The 15,122-nt window shown below is 40.7% G+C and overlaps 1 protein-coding gene across 1 annotated transcript in view; it reads left to right on the plus strand.

Annotated features, from left to right (window-relative positions):
- The window catches only part of CHRM2 (cholinergic receptor muscarinic 2), a 142,639-nt gene extending 128,742 nt beyond the window's left edge, over positions 1-13,897 (plus strand). Inside the window, exon 3 of the mRNA XM_045191197.2 lies at positions 8,276-13,897. Within this exon, the coding sequence (XP_045047132.1) occupies positions 8,323-9,723 (1,401 nt within the window). The 5' untranslated portion in view covers positions 8,276-8,322 and the 3' untranslated portion in view covers positions 9,724-13,897. The remainder of the gene's footprint in view (positions 1-8,275) is intronic.
- Positions 13,898-15,122: the final 1,225 nt, after the last annotated feature.

Raw genomic sequence — 15,122 nt, forward strand, 5'->3', positions numbered from 1 at the left:
TTTGAGAAAAAAAGAAAATTAAGGTTAATGGAAGTTAAGTGACATGATCAGACCCCCACAGCTAATAATTTGGAATAGAGATTAGTAGCCACAACTTTGCAAGGATGCTATTAAACCATGATACAGTCCTCGCCGCTACATATAGGAACTCAAGTAGCGGAAAGCAAAGGGCAGAGAGTTTTTTTCTCATAAGTTTCCATAGTACTTTCAGGACTGAGTCATAAACTAACATTGTCAAATACCAAACCGACAATTACACACTGGCCACAGCAAGATGTTGCGCCTTCTGCGGGTCCTGTGTTTCATCAACGATGCCACAGTTATTGTTTGAATAAGGCCCTGTGGTGCCACACCAGAGGTAATGACTTTCAGAGAAATGTAAACAGCAGAGGTGGCAAGAGGTTGACAACAGGAAACTTTTCCTTTAACCAGGAGAGGCACAGTCTCCACACAGTCTGTGCATCACGTGGGGAGAGAGGAATGCCATCGCCCTCACACTGTGCTTGCCTCTAAGTGAAATGCTTTCCATTTTTACAGATAGCGTTAATAGAAATGAGTGGATATTATAACCAAAAACTTAGAGGATACGATAGCAGCTCTGTTAACGTTATAAACATTTACTATGTTCTACCAGGGTAAGAATTCCAGGTCCCTCAAAAGGAATCTGTCTCTGGGTGTAGTTCATTATTGCACAGATGCCTAACAAGTTTCCATGTTACTGGATAAAATACAGTCCTCAGATTGGGAAAGGAGACAAAAAGGACCCTGCTGAACGGTAAGGGTGTTGGTTTTAGTTGCAGATATTTATTCACTAGCCTTGAAACCGAGGAGAATGTGCTTAATCTGGTCTTATGGCCTCAGCTTCCTTCTTCAGAACAGAATGTATTTTAAAGAGTTGTCAGCGTTAAGTGAGTTAACACGTGTGTGAGCCCTGAGATTGTGTTTTCTTTTAGATGTGTTTTTTTTTTGTGGAAAAGGTAAGGTATGCTCATGGGAAACAAGAGAAAGGAAGAGGAGGGAGAGACAACAAATTAACAAATAAACGCCATAAAAGGGGTGGAGTGAGAATCACGCAGCTCTTTGTTATGTTCAAGTTTTAGAATAACCACCACCATTAGTACACGTGACGGCGAGAACCGGAAGGCCATGGGAAAATCACGGTTTCTTAATCTATAAAATAAGAGATCAAACTGGTTTTATTTTTTCACATACATGTGATATTTACACATTCTTCTCCAGAGAAAGTCACCAGAAAGCTTTATAAAACTGAAATATGTTTTAGCTCTGTTTTATTAAAATGAATGCAAAGAATAAATGTATTAAAGTGACAAGCAGAACACTGAGAAAATAAATGTCTGGCATTTTTCAATCAAAGTTTATTAAAATTAACATGTTGTGAAATACATATACATATAATTTAATTCCAAAAACTGTTCATGAGGTTTTCTAATGAAGAAGACAAGCAAGCTTATAAACAAATCATAATTTTGATCCTAAGTTGCCTTAGCTAGTGAGGAATCATTGGAATAATGATTGAATTAGCGAAATGATTTTGTTCAAGTAAATTGCATGAATAAACAATTGTATAACTAACAACCACAGGTGAGTGTTGTTACAGTAAAGTGCTCTTGAAACAGTTCCAGTAATCAGGTAAATAGGGGTTGAATTCATAATATTAAGGAACATTTTTGAGCACCAGATACATTTCAGCCTGTGAGATGGGTGGTAGATCAACAGAGACCAAGAAGTCAAACTTCACTGTTTTCTAGTGAAGGATGAAAACATATAAACGGGCGTATTAACCGTGTCCTGTGTGTCAAAGATACGCATAGGGGATCTACAACGATGGAAGCCTGACAGGCTACTAACTATATGGAAAAAGTGCCCAGCCTCGCTAGCAATCAGAAAAATACAAATTAAAACCAAAAGCTACACTTTACTTCTCTCGGTTTGGCAGACGTCAGGAAGATGCATAACAGCTGTTTGAAGGTTATTGAGAAACGGGACTGGCCGACTTGACCAGGGTAGGGTCTGCCGCCGCGCTCCGGGAAAACAATGTGGCAGCTGTCAGAAGAAAGCTTACAGTCACACCTTGTTCCATCCAGCGCTCTCACTCCCGGGCACATACGATAGGGAAGTTCATAGGCAAGTCCGTGACACAACGTGAAAATTTTCATTCCGGCCCCATTTCAAGGAGTTTGAAATAACCTCCATGTCCATTACTAGAGAAATGTGTAAGAACAATGTCATCATTTGCTCACTATGGAATAAGAAGCACTATGATTGAAATGGACAGAATGACAAAAAACATGGTACTAAGTGAAAAGTGAAAAAGAAAAGCTAGAACACGGTATTGTTTAGTAAATTAAGCTCATAAGAAAACAAAAACCTTGTATTTTCCAGAGTTGTAGATCTAGCCAAAGAAAATAGTCTAAGCAATTCCAGCAAGTTCTAAAGGACAGAAGGGACAATGAGATGTGAGAATTAAAAAGGAAAGAAAGAATATATTGATAAAATAAATAAAAATAAAAACCTTGCAGACACTGATGAGGATGTTGGCTATAGTCTGAGAAGTATGATTAACTTGGCTTTACACTTGACATTCCAATAACCCTAACCCAAACAAACAAGCGACTAAGAGCAACAGAGCAGAATAAAATAAGAGTTGTGCCATGGAAGCAGAGGTGGGAAAGAAGAACAGCCAGCCAAGAGCAAACAAGCAGGTTTCACAGAGTTGGCGCTGCCTGGGGAATGCTTACGTGATGGGTGAGGACTGGGCCGACGGTCGAGTTGTGGCATATGAGCGTGGGACAATTCAGAACGGACCAGATTTTAAACGAGGTGGGAGACAAGAGGCTTCAGAAGTGTATCCTAACATGACGTACAGATTCTGACTCAGGGAGTCTGGGGACATTAGGTCACTTTCTATCATGTGCCTCACAAATATTGTTTCCCAATTTTTATTTTTATATTTTCTAGGCAAAAATTTGCAATAATTATGTAGTACTTACTATACGTGGGGATCTTATTTATTAAGACCAAACCACTCTAAGATATTAAGTTGTTTTTTGAAATTTTTTATTTATTAATTTTAGAGTGAAAAGGGGGAAGAGGGGAGAGAGAGAGAGAGAGAGAGAGAGAGAGATCTTGAATGTGCCCTGACCAGAGATCCAACCCGCAGCCTTGGCGTATCGGGACCACGCTCTAGCCGGGTCAGCTGCCCAGCCAGGGCAAATGTTTTTTGGTAGATGTTTGAAGATCACTGCATTTCTAAGCAGAATAAACCGTTTGTTTAAATGTTATTTGTGCTAGGAAGGTGCTTAGCAAATTATTTTCTACATGGATTTCAAGGGAAAATCACTGCCCCACCTGCATCTTATATCATTTGTAGTTAGTGGAATGTGAATTAATAGAGATTTCTGAATGTTGAAATGCTAATAATTTCTCAATACTTACTTTCTGGTACTCACAACTCACATCAATTTTGTCAACTTGGGCTAGTTTTTCTTTCAGGTGCGTGTCTCCAGAACTATGTCAAAGCTCATCTGATGAACCCTTAGCTTTCTTTCTTATGTCTCCAACATGTATTTTCCCTCATGAACAATCACCCAATTGTCGGCAGACTTGGTGGTATTATCTAAAAATGGCGACTATGTGTTTACTTAAACGCAACAAGGTTGGGCAGCAGGAAGCACACTCAGGTTTAATAATTGCTTCTTTTTGAGAGGAAGGATTAATAATTCTTTCTATTGGTCTGGAAGAGAGGAAGAGAACAAAGTTTTAACAACTTCAAAATTCTGACCAAAAAAAAGTCAGAATTGGAGATCATCATGTACTCTTTGCCTCTTTATTTGACCGATACGTACTAAATGCCATTACCACAGGGTAAGAGTTGGACAACACTTTTCTTCTCTAGTCTGTAGGGAAGTTACGCCATCCGTGTTGCCTTACTATTTCAAGATTTCCTTCACAAACTACAAGACACAGCCTGTATACCCTCACTCAGACACTTAATAGTCTCAGACTGATTGGTATTATACCTCCTTTAAATGCCAATATTTTAAGGCAGCTTTGACGGTTGGTAGGGTGTGATGTAATTTTTCCCCACTTAGCTAGCAAGAGAAGAAAGGTAGAATTTACTCACAGCTAAGCTACAGACACAAAGTAAATAGAAATTCATAAAATAATAGGCCATTACATCACCCAGAAAAAGAACTCTACTGTGTCTCAATTCCATACTTCTGGTACTAAAATGAAAAATGAATTTCCAGGCTTTACCATTTATCAAAAATAATGAGCTCTTTCTTATTTCAGTGGACTTTATAGGCACTTCTGGGGAAAATATTATGTGCGGCTAGAACAAGCTATATCTGGAGGCCACTCCTCACTCTGGAATAACTTCCAACGCAAATAAACCACAATATACGTTTTTCCCAAAGATCAACCAAACACAAGCATCAAGCCAAAGTAAAAATTAAATTGTCAGGCAGCATAATGTCTGCAGTTTGCTAGAATATATTTTGAAAGCATGGGTATATTCCTGAAATAGGAATAATAAATAACATTCTTGCATACATATGTATTTAATCTTTCTTTACCATTTTAGATGTATGAGTTAAGAAAGAGTTGCTCAGTGAATTATGACTTATTTTGAAGCCAGATTTTTGCTGTAAAATGTGTGTAAAAATAGTCTTGATGGTCTACTTAGTTTTTAAAAAATTAAGTAAGAACAAATGCCAGTGTTTCTGTACATGTGTTAAGAAGTGTAATTCTTGACATTTGAGGTAGTCCTATGAACGTCCTATAGTTATATAAAAATTCCATTTGTATTGTTCACTAACTATTGTTCTTCTATAATTACCTGCATTATATTTATGAAAATAATCTGGATTTTGCCCTGGCTGATGCAGCTCAGTGGATTGAGCATGGGCCTGCGAACCAAAAGGCCATCAGTTTGATTCCCAGTCAGGGCACATGCCTGAGTTGTGGGCCAGGTCCCCAGTAGGGGGCGTGCGAGAGGCAACCACACATTATTGATGTTTCTCTCCCTCTCCTTCTCCCTCTCTAAAAGTAAATAAATAAAATCTTTTTTAAAAAAGAAAAGAAAATACCTTAAGAAAATAATCTGGGTTTTATATCTGAACATGTTTCTTGGACAGCATGGAGCAGTAAAAATACTCAGTTGAAATCATATTGAATGACAATATTGGAATGTTTAGCCTTCTGTCTCAAGACCCGTTTTCTAATTAAGCTATCATAGAGGAAAACTTTTATAAACATAATTATAATTTTGCTGTTTTTTCTTACATGATGGCTTCTTCATTTTTTTTCTATTTTATTGAATAATTGCTGCTCAACCAATCAATCACTGACACCAGCACATATGCCTCTCCCAGACAGGAACTTCGTCTTACAATCCCCACTGGACACCCGGCATATATCACAATACAGAGAAGGTGCTCAATAGGTAGGGGAAGGCAAAAATGAATGAAAGAATGATTGAACAAACCGAGGGCCACAGTCTTATCTCTATCATTGATTTCATGTGTGTGAAAATTCCTTAACCTTTTTAGGCTTCAGTTCCTTCTTCTGCTAAACGAATATAAAGGCTGATTACCAACAGGGATAACAGTAAAACAATAACTTGATAGTGATTTGAAAATAAAACATTGAAAAAATTGATACAATCATATCAATATACATTTAATAAATAATTTCCTTTGCAAGACGTGGAATGTTGGGACTTCAGGGACTTCTGGCCAAGATGGAGATGTAGATAGATACACTTTGCCTCCTTGCACAACCAAAAGAAGGATGACAAACTTAAAAACAAAAAATAACCAGAACTGCCAGAAAATCAAATTGTATGGAAGACCGACAACCAAGGACTTAAAGAAGAAGCATTCATCCAGACCAGTAGGAGGGGCAGAGGCGGGCAGCTGGGGCAGAGATGGGCAGCCAGGGCAGAGAAGACTGGCAGCAAGGCAGCGGCTGCAGGACCCAATGATCCCACATTTGCATGTGGATAAACCGGGAGAAACAACTGGGGAGTGAGACAGGCCATACAACCCAGGGTTCTAGCACAGGAAAATAAAGCCTCAAAACCTCTGACTGAAAAAAAACCTGTGGGGGTTGTGGCAGTGGGAGAAACTCTGAGTCTCAGAGGAGAGTTTGTTGGATAGACCCACAGGGTCCTAGAATGTACACAAAACTACCCACCTGGGAACCAGAAGGGCCCAATTTGCTTGTGGGTAGCTGGGGAAGTGACTGAAAATTGGCAGAGAGTTGAGCAAGCAGCATTGTTCCCTCTCGAACCCCTCCCCCACATACAGCACCACAACACAGCTAAGTGGGTTGCCCCACCCTGGTGAACACCTAAGGCTCCACCCCCTACTACATAACAGGCATGCTGAGATGAAAAAATGTGGCCCAAGTGAAAGAACAAATCAAAGCTCCAGAAAAAGTGCAATGAAGTGGTTAAGAGATAGCCAACCTATCAGATGCAGAGTTTAAAACACTGGTAGTCAAGATGCTCACAGAAGTGGTTGAGTATGGTCACAAAACAGAGGAAGAACTGAAGGCTATGCAAAGTGAAATAAAGGAAAATGCACAGGGAACCAACAGTGACGGGAAGGAAACCGGGACTCAAGTAAACACCTTGTATCAGAAGGAAGAAATAAACATTCGACCAGAACAGAAAGAAGAAACAAGAATTCAAATAAATGAGGAGAGGCTTAGGAACCTCTTGGACAACTTTAAACATTCCAATACCTAAATCATAGGAGTGCCAGAAGGAAAAGAGGAAGAGCAAGAAATCAAAAACTTGAACAAATAATGAAAGAGAACTTCCCCAATCTGGCAAGGGAAATAGACTTCCAGGAAGTCCAGGAAGCTCAGAGAATCCCAAAGAAGTTGGACCCAAGGAAACACACACCAAGGCACATCATAATTACATTACCCAAGATTAAAGATAAGGAGAGAATCTTAAAAGCAACAAGAGAAAAGGAGACAGTTACCTACAAAGGAGTACCCATAAGACTACCAGCTGATTTCTCCAAAGAAACCTTAAGTGCAAGAAGGGGCTGGAAAGAAGTATTCAAAGTCATGAAAGGCAAGGACCTACAGCCAGGATTACTCTATCCAGCAAAGCTATCATTTAGAATGGAAGGGCAGATAAAGTGCTTCCCAGATGAGGTAAATTTAAAGGAGTTCATCACTACCAAGCCCTTATTACATGAAATATTAAAGGGGCTTATCTAAGAAAAAGATCAAAAATATGAACAGTAAAATGACAACAAACTCACAACAATCAACAACCAAACCTAAAAAAAAAAAAAGCGAACAACTAGAACAGGAACAGAGTCACAGAAATGGAGATCACATAGAGGGTTATCAGCAGGGAGGGGGTGGAGGGAGAATGGGGGAAAAGGAAAGGGAATAAGAAGCATAAATGGTATATACGAAATAGACAGGGGGAGGTGGAATAGTATGGGAAATGGAGATGGCAAAGGACTTACATGTATGACCCATGGACATGCACTAAGGTGGGGGAATGATGGTGGGAGGGGGATATAGGACGGAGGGATACAAAGGGAGAAAAAAATGGAAAAACTGCAATAGCATAATCAATAAAATATATTTTAAAAAAGATGTGGAATGTTGGAAATGCTCATATATGATACTGGCTACAAGTGTAAAACAGACGTCAGGCAAAATAATACTCCTTGTGTGAAGTGTATTGGCTAAGAAAGTGTTATGTCACTGTATTATTGTGATTAGTATTAGGAAAGACTTGGAGCTTCCAGGTGAAAAGGTGTTACTGACTGAAAGTCACAACTCAGTACTATGTCTTAGGATGTTTCCCATAATTCTGTCTTCCCGTTGGTTTATTTATTTGTTTGTATCAGAAACTTCTTGATGCTTTGGAAGGTCTTATGTATAATTTTGGTTTATTAAGTTCAAATCATCAAAATTATGCTCAGTACTTGCTTGATAATAGACTGTAGATAGACAGATGGATAAATGGATAGGCAGACGCATATTCTTATCAAGACGTGGTCACATTCCAAACGTTATCAGACTTTAGACAGATTACCAGCCTGAAAGGATCTTTTGAATCATCCTTATTAGCCTTTTAATTGGGGCAGGTAGGTACAATACCCGTGGAGGAGAAGGAAGGAAGGTCTGGGCCAATGTGCTTCCAGAGGAAGAAGTCTGACATATTTGAAAGCACTGTTTAAATTACACGCGTTAATTTTGTTCTTCTTCCCTGCAGGTTTAAATGTTTATTTGACTCCTTGGCTACTGATTACAGAACACAAAATGAATAACTCGACAAACTCCTCTAACAGTGGCCTGGCTCTGACCAGCCCGTATAAGACATTTGAAGTGGTGTTTATTGTCCTTGTGGCTGGATCCCTCAGTCTGGTGACCATTATCGGGAACATTCTGGTCATGGTCTCCATCAAAGTCAACCGCCACCTGCAGACAGTCAACAATTACTTTTTGTTCAGCTTGGCCTGTGCCGACCTCATCATTGGTGTTTTCTCCATGAACTTGTATACCCTCTACACTGTGATTGGCTACTGGCCTTTGGGACCTGTAGTGTGTGACCTCTGGCTCGCCCTGGACTATGTGGTCAGCAACGCCTCAGTGATGAATCTGCTCATCATCAGCTTTGACAGGTACTTCTGTGTCACAAAACCGCTCACCTACCCTGTCAAGCGGACCACGAAAATGGCAGGTATGATGATTGCAGCAGCCTGGGTCCTCTCCTTCATCCTCTGGGCTCCGGCCATTCTCTTCTGGCAGTTCATTGTAGGCGTGAGAACGGTGGAGGACGGGGAATGCTACATTCAGTTTTTTTCCAACGCTGCTGTCACCTTTGGCACTGCCATTGCAGCCTTCTACCTGCCAGTGGTCATCATGACCGTCTTATACTGGCACATTTCCCGAGCCAGCAAGAGCAGGATCAAGAAAGACAAAAAGGAGCCTGTGGCCAACCAAGACCCCGTGTCTCCAAGTCTGGTCCAAGGGCGGATAGTGAAGCCGAACAACAACAACACGCCCGGCAGCGATGACGGCCTGGGGCACAACAAGATCCAGAATGGCAAGGCCCTCAGAGATGCTGGGACCGAGAACTGTGTCCAGGGGGAGGAGAAAGAAAGCTCCAACGACTCCACCTCCGTCAGTGCTGTGGCCTCTAACCTGAGAGATGATGAAATAACCCAGGATGAAAACACGGTCTCCACTTCCCTGGGCCATTCCAAAGAGGAGAACTCGAAGCAAACATGCATCAAAATTGTCACCAAGATCCAAAAAGGGGACTCGGGTACCCCGACCAATACCACCGTGGAGCTAGTTGGCCCGTCGGGTCAGAATGGAGATGAGAAACAGAACATCGTCGCTCGCAAGATTGTGAAGATGACCAAGCAGCCTGCAAAAAAGAAACCTCCCCCCTCCAGGGAAAAGAAAGTGACCAGGACGATCCTGGCTATTCTGCTGGCTTTCATCATCACGTGGGCCCCATACAACGTCATGGTGCTTATTAACACCTTCTGCGCACCCTGCATCCCCAACACAGTGTGGACCATTGGCTACTGGCTTTGTTACATCAACAGCACTATCAACCCTGCCTGCTATGCACTTTGCAACGCCACCTTCAAGAAGACCTTTAAACACCTTCTCATGTGTCATTACAAGAACATCGGCGCGACGAGGTAAAACCTCTTTGGGACGAAGGAATGTGGTCAAGGGGAGCGTGGGAAGAAGAAAAGGAGTAAAAGAGCTCGTTGCAAACTCTCTGCCGTTGCACTTTATAGTCTTATCGTGGACGTGCGATTGAGAAGCCCGACAGCGACACTCGTATTGTGCCTAGGCTCCGGTCTGGGGAACGGGCACCTTAGACACCCTGTCAGTGCAGGAGCAGGCGACCATGAAGGCGACACGTTGGAATTGTGGATTTAAGGAATGATCTGCATTTTCTCAGTCTCTTGAGAAGGGCTTCCGAATCTACAATTTCATCCGTCTCTGCACAAGAAGAAGAATAACCTCGCTCCTTTCTGTGGTTGTTCCGTGTTTACGTGAGGATGAAAGGCCACGGTTAGAAGCTCACACGGAGACTTCAAGAAATAGACACATAGTACAATGGGGAAGGAAAAAGGAAAAACGGGTGTAGGAACAATCTCCGGAGTGCTAAGCATATATTATTTTTTTGTTATGGTTTTACTTGGAGGATTGCAATGTAATAAATGCTTATTTTTTTACCTCACCCTTTGCCCCCTTCAAAAGCAAGCAGACAAACAAAACCCGAACTAGATCACATCATTATTTTTCTTGTTACAGGATTTGCTTTTATATTGTTCTACACTGTGTAAGGACAGATTATAGAGGATTTTCACTAAATCCAACCAGAGACAGCCAAGAAAAGGGGCATTTCACCCCTGTACATTGTGTGATTTGCATTCTTTGGGGGGATACAAGCCTATAAAGATGTAGTTTACGTATGATCCTTAATGAGAAATGGTTTCTCCAATGCAGTTTTCTCCCAACTACCCTCTTATTTTCATAGACTGATAGACTAGCCTCCCTAATACATAAACATACTTGAGAAGCCAAAGTGATTTTATTAAATTGAGGTTTCATCAAGTTCAATAATAGTCATTCCAGTTGGAGAAAGTTCACCAAGGCCGGACGAATTTTGAGCTAAGAAAGTGGAAGGTTGAAAGGGCATTCTGTTTCAACATGAATCTGCCTGACCCACTTAGGAAATGCTAACTTGTAAAACATGAATTCCTGGCCTTTGTCAGCAGGAAGAAGATGTTGCTTTTTTCATTTGGAATTCTGAATAGGATTAACATACTCACCTGGCCCCCAGGGACATCTGGGTCAGTGCGGAGAGATTAAGACTTTCTCCTCAATGCCTTCTGAAAGCCAATCTTCACAGTCCTCTAAGGCTGTTTATAACCATCCTATGATCCAATAAAGAAAAAAAAAACTAATTCAAAATCATTTACTGAAACCACATGTTCCCCATTCCTCAAATTGTCAATTCTCCCTAAAATTTTTTAACTGCAAAATCCTATCAGTAGAAGCGTAGTAATCCTTGTGACTATGTAGAAGATAAAGAAGATAACTTAAACAGAGGCCAGGGGAGCCCAGAAGAATCTGAGACAAGATGTAGGTGGTTGCATTTCTCTAGTTCTAGACCATAACAAGGTCGTGTCCGGAACTAAGACCCGAGTAGTGGCTTTAAAGAATCTCGTCCACGTAGACTTTTCATTTCATACCCCAAATAAATGTATGATTCTGTTATTCACATTTAACTAGCTATCTTTATTCCTCTCTTGTTTTACTATATTTGCTGTCATCTTCCAGTCGGACTTTCTAAATGATGGCCCAATCGATAGAAATAAAAGTTCTAAATGCCTTTTCAAATTTCATATTTTGCCTTTTAGACTTAGGAATTTTATCTTGACCAGTAAGGCCTATGTGAGGTGGACGATGAATTTGTCAGTATTAGACCTTAGCACTTCAGTTACTTTGTGTGACTTGCCTCATCGGTGGCATGTCAACAATTTTGAGAGTCCAACAAAAGCACAATGTTACACAGTCAGGAAGAAGCAAATTGCCCACAGTATTTGTACTTAACTTACCCGTTAGAACAACAACTTCCTCCTTGAATAACCAGTCATTTTTCTCCCCAAATCTTTCTTGTATAAACATATAGCCTCCATTCAGATGGATTCCTTTACACTACAATTACATCAATGTAAACTTTTATGTTTTAAATCCATGTTTATTTTTATTTTCTTTCTTCAAATAGATGAATAAATTGAGTGGAAGGAACCTCATATTAATGGACTGTGTGGTTCCCTGTAAACAAAACAGTTGATTGGCTGAATACTTCACTTATTGACTTGTACTCTGATGACGTGGATTCAGCTTTAGTCGAATGAACTCATTGGATTCAAGGATTGTGGCTTCCGGATTTGAGTCTCTTCTACGTAACAATCCCACTCACTTTGAGTCAACTTGCCTGTTCCTCTCCATTGCTGTTGCAACTTTCTTTTGTTCCTTTTATGTCTGCCCTTTGCCATAGCAACCACAGCCTTATTGAAAGAGAAACCATCAAGGATTCAAGAAAGGAACTGAAGATAGACTGGCACATCAGGGAAGCTTTGTCAAACTGAATCAAAAAATGGAAAAATACTGAACACTGTAGATGATTAGAAAGATACGGAGACTGTAGTCAATGGTTTGCATTAACTACTGCTGGATTTGTCTCAGTGGCTCTCAACCAGGGATGGTTTTGCCCCCCGGGGGATGTTTAACAATATGTGGAGAAGTTTTTGGTCATCGTAATCGGTGGGGGAGCTATTGGCATCTGGTGGATAGAGGCCAGAGATGCAGCTAAAAATCTTGCAATGCACAGGGTAACCGCCCCCCCCATGCCCAAACAAAAAATTATTTGGCTCAAAATGTCAGTAGTGTTGAAGTTGAGAAACCCTGGTCAGTTTCCGGGGATTCTAGAGCTTGCTTTGTATGAGTGAAAAAATAATCCTGCCTCACTGTTGGAATATCAATGCAAATTGCTCACCTGTTCAAAAAAGGTCCTGCTCGCCAGTCAGGTATCAGACACACTGCCATCCACCCAGGCTGGTGTGTCTGTACTTCATAGACCGGGAACACAGGCCCCACCTACACACCCAGATTCACCAGAACAGACACGCTGCCCCTTGTTCCCAGCACCTTACTGTCCAGTCATGACTTTCACAGAGTCTGGTCAATTGAGATTGCAGTCGTTGGCCATTAAAATGGTCGCATTGATGTGGTCAGTCTCTATTGGAGCTGACCTTTGTCCTTTGAAAACCATGACACCATATCGTTCAGAAACCGTATCATTCATGTCCTTTGTTTTCACTGGAAAGGTGAATATCTGTCAAGAATTTCTTCTCATAGCAATAATGTAAATATCACAGAATGGTCTTGAAGAGGAAGCAATTCAAAATATGATAAAGCCAGGTCATTCCTTAAAAAAAAAAAAGAAATGGTTATCCTTTTACTGGTTCATCATTAATTCAATGGCCAATCCCAAGCGTGAGGACAATATGTCATAAGTCATTTTACATTTGGCAAAATGCATAGAATGCACAACACCACGAATGAACCCTAATGTCAACTATGGATGTTGGGTGAAAAATGATGTGTCGAAGTAGACACATCCATTGGAACACACATCCCACTCAAAGGTGGGGTGTTGACAGAAGGGGGCGGCTGTGCTTGTGTCGGGGACCAGGGGGTATACGGCAACTCTCTGTCCCATTAGCTCCATTTTGCTGTGAACCTAAAAGTGCTCTAAAAAAATAAAGTCTTTGCAAAAGTAATAATAAAAAGTAAAATCCAAGTAATAAACAAGTCACGCGACGTAAGCTTGCCAGTGTGGATGCGGAAGCTGGAAGTCCCACCTGCTCCTGCTCTTTGCCCACTCACTGCTTTCTTGTCAGATCTGACACTGGGAGGGATGGGGGTTCAAACTGAGGACAACGTACAGGTGGAGACACGATCTACTGTTATTTTCCCCTCCTTAGTTCATTGACAGTTGCCCTCTCCCCAGTTCGATAAAACCCCTTCCAACAACCACAGCACTGATGTCACAAGCAGAGTGAGGAAGCACCCAAGGCTGGATGAATTGTGAAAAGTGTATTTTCAGCATGTATATACAATACCATGCCTCTCCAATATGCTTCTCTTAAAAGGGTGCACGCTGCAGCATGAACTGTGTGCATATTCAATGTATCTTCCTGGAGTATGCTGTATGCTTCCTATACATATTCTATAAATAAAGTAACAAAATGTATAATAGAAATACATATTTCTGTATGCAAATAAATATATTATACACAAAATCTTCACATGCAATATGGTATATGTTGCTTCAGAGTACACAATGCGATTTTACGTGTCCACTTTTCAAAGAAAAGAGAATTGGGTTTTGCAGGAAGAGGTGTGAGAAAGTCCAAAATCCTACCCACGTTACTACTCGACTGTTTCATCCTCTTTGAAAACATGGCGTTTGATTTTAAGTATCTCCTGAAAGAATATATTAATAAATCTTTGCCAACGTCACCCCATGGGACGACCATGCTTTTTGCTCCCTGCTCTTCTGCCCGGCCTCTGACTAGAACCTTCCCGGATGTTCCGGTTCCAACAGCTGTGTTGATCTCTCATCTGATTGCCTGATGAGATTGCGACCGATTCGTTGGCACACAGCTTGGCTCGCTCGTCTCCCAATTAACTGATTTTTGTCGAATAAAAAATAATCGTTCTGGAAGGAAAGAATGACCTTCAGAAGGTTTTTCGTTCTGAAAACCAAAGTAAAAGTTGTGCCAGCACTGCATTTTATAAACTGCCCTTTTCAGTTTGGGTCCAATACAGCCTCCCGCACATTAAATATCGGTGACTTTCAGTGTCGTATGAGGTTGCAAGCTTCCCCAAGAAATTACAAAAGAGATAGACTGGTTCAGAGTGCCCTACATTTCCTCCACAGCAATTGTCTTTCCACCTTTGATGCCCACTGAACTGCCCACATCCTGAGAACATTTTCTTCAGCCTATACTAGCCTGACTTCTTAGTGAGCAAATATCGTTACAATTTTAGTTGATACTGGGCTTGCAATCCTAAGAGGTGCTTATGTTTTAACAGAAAAATCATAAACACTGAACATTTGAAAGATTTCTAGTACTCTTTAGATACAAATGCATGCAGTGGAAGAGACTTTTTTTCCAGTAAATTCTAACTTTTTTCCCCAAATTTTGTGACATATTTCAATGTTTATTCACTTCCTAAATTTCTCCTTTCATGCCACAATCCACCCTTGTGAATCGTTGTCCTTTATCTGAACCAAAATCATTTCTGGGGAAAAAAATGAAGGAAAAAATGGAGTTTTCTATCAATTCTCATTAGTTTCTTATTGTTCCAGTGAGATGTTCTCATTTCATTTTTTAGAATTTGAATTGAATCTTGTGCTGATGAATTGTCAAATGCTATTTCTGACTAGGTGGTTGCAAATAATGGGACAGGAAAAACATCTGCCCATCATAAAGGAAGAATTTTCCATTTTA

This window comes from Desmodus rotundus, chromosome 6, assembly GCF_022682495.2.
Source record: "Desmodus rotundus isolate HL8 chromosome 6, HLdesRot8A.1, whole genome shotgun sequence".
NCBI lineage: Eukaryota > Metazoa > Chordata > Mammalia > Chiroptera > Phyllostomidae > Desmodus > Desmodus rotundus.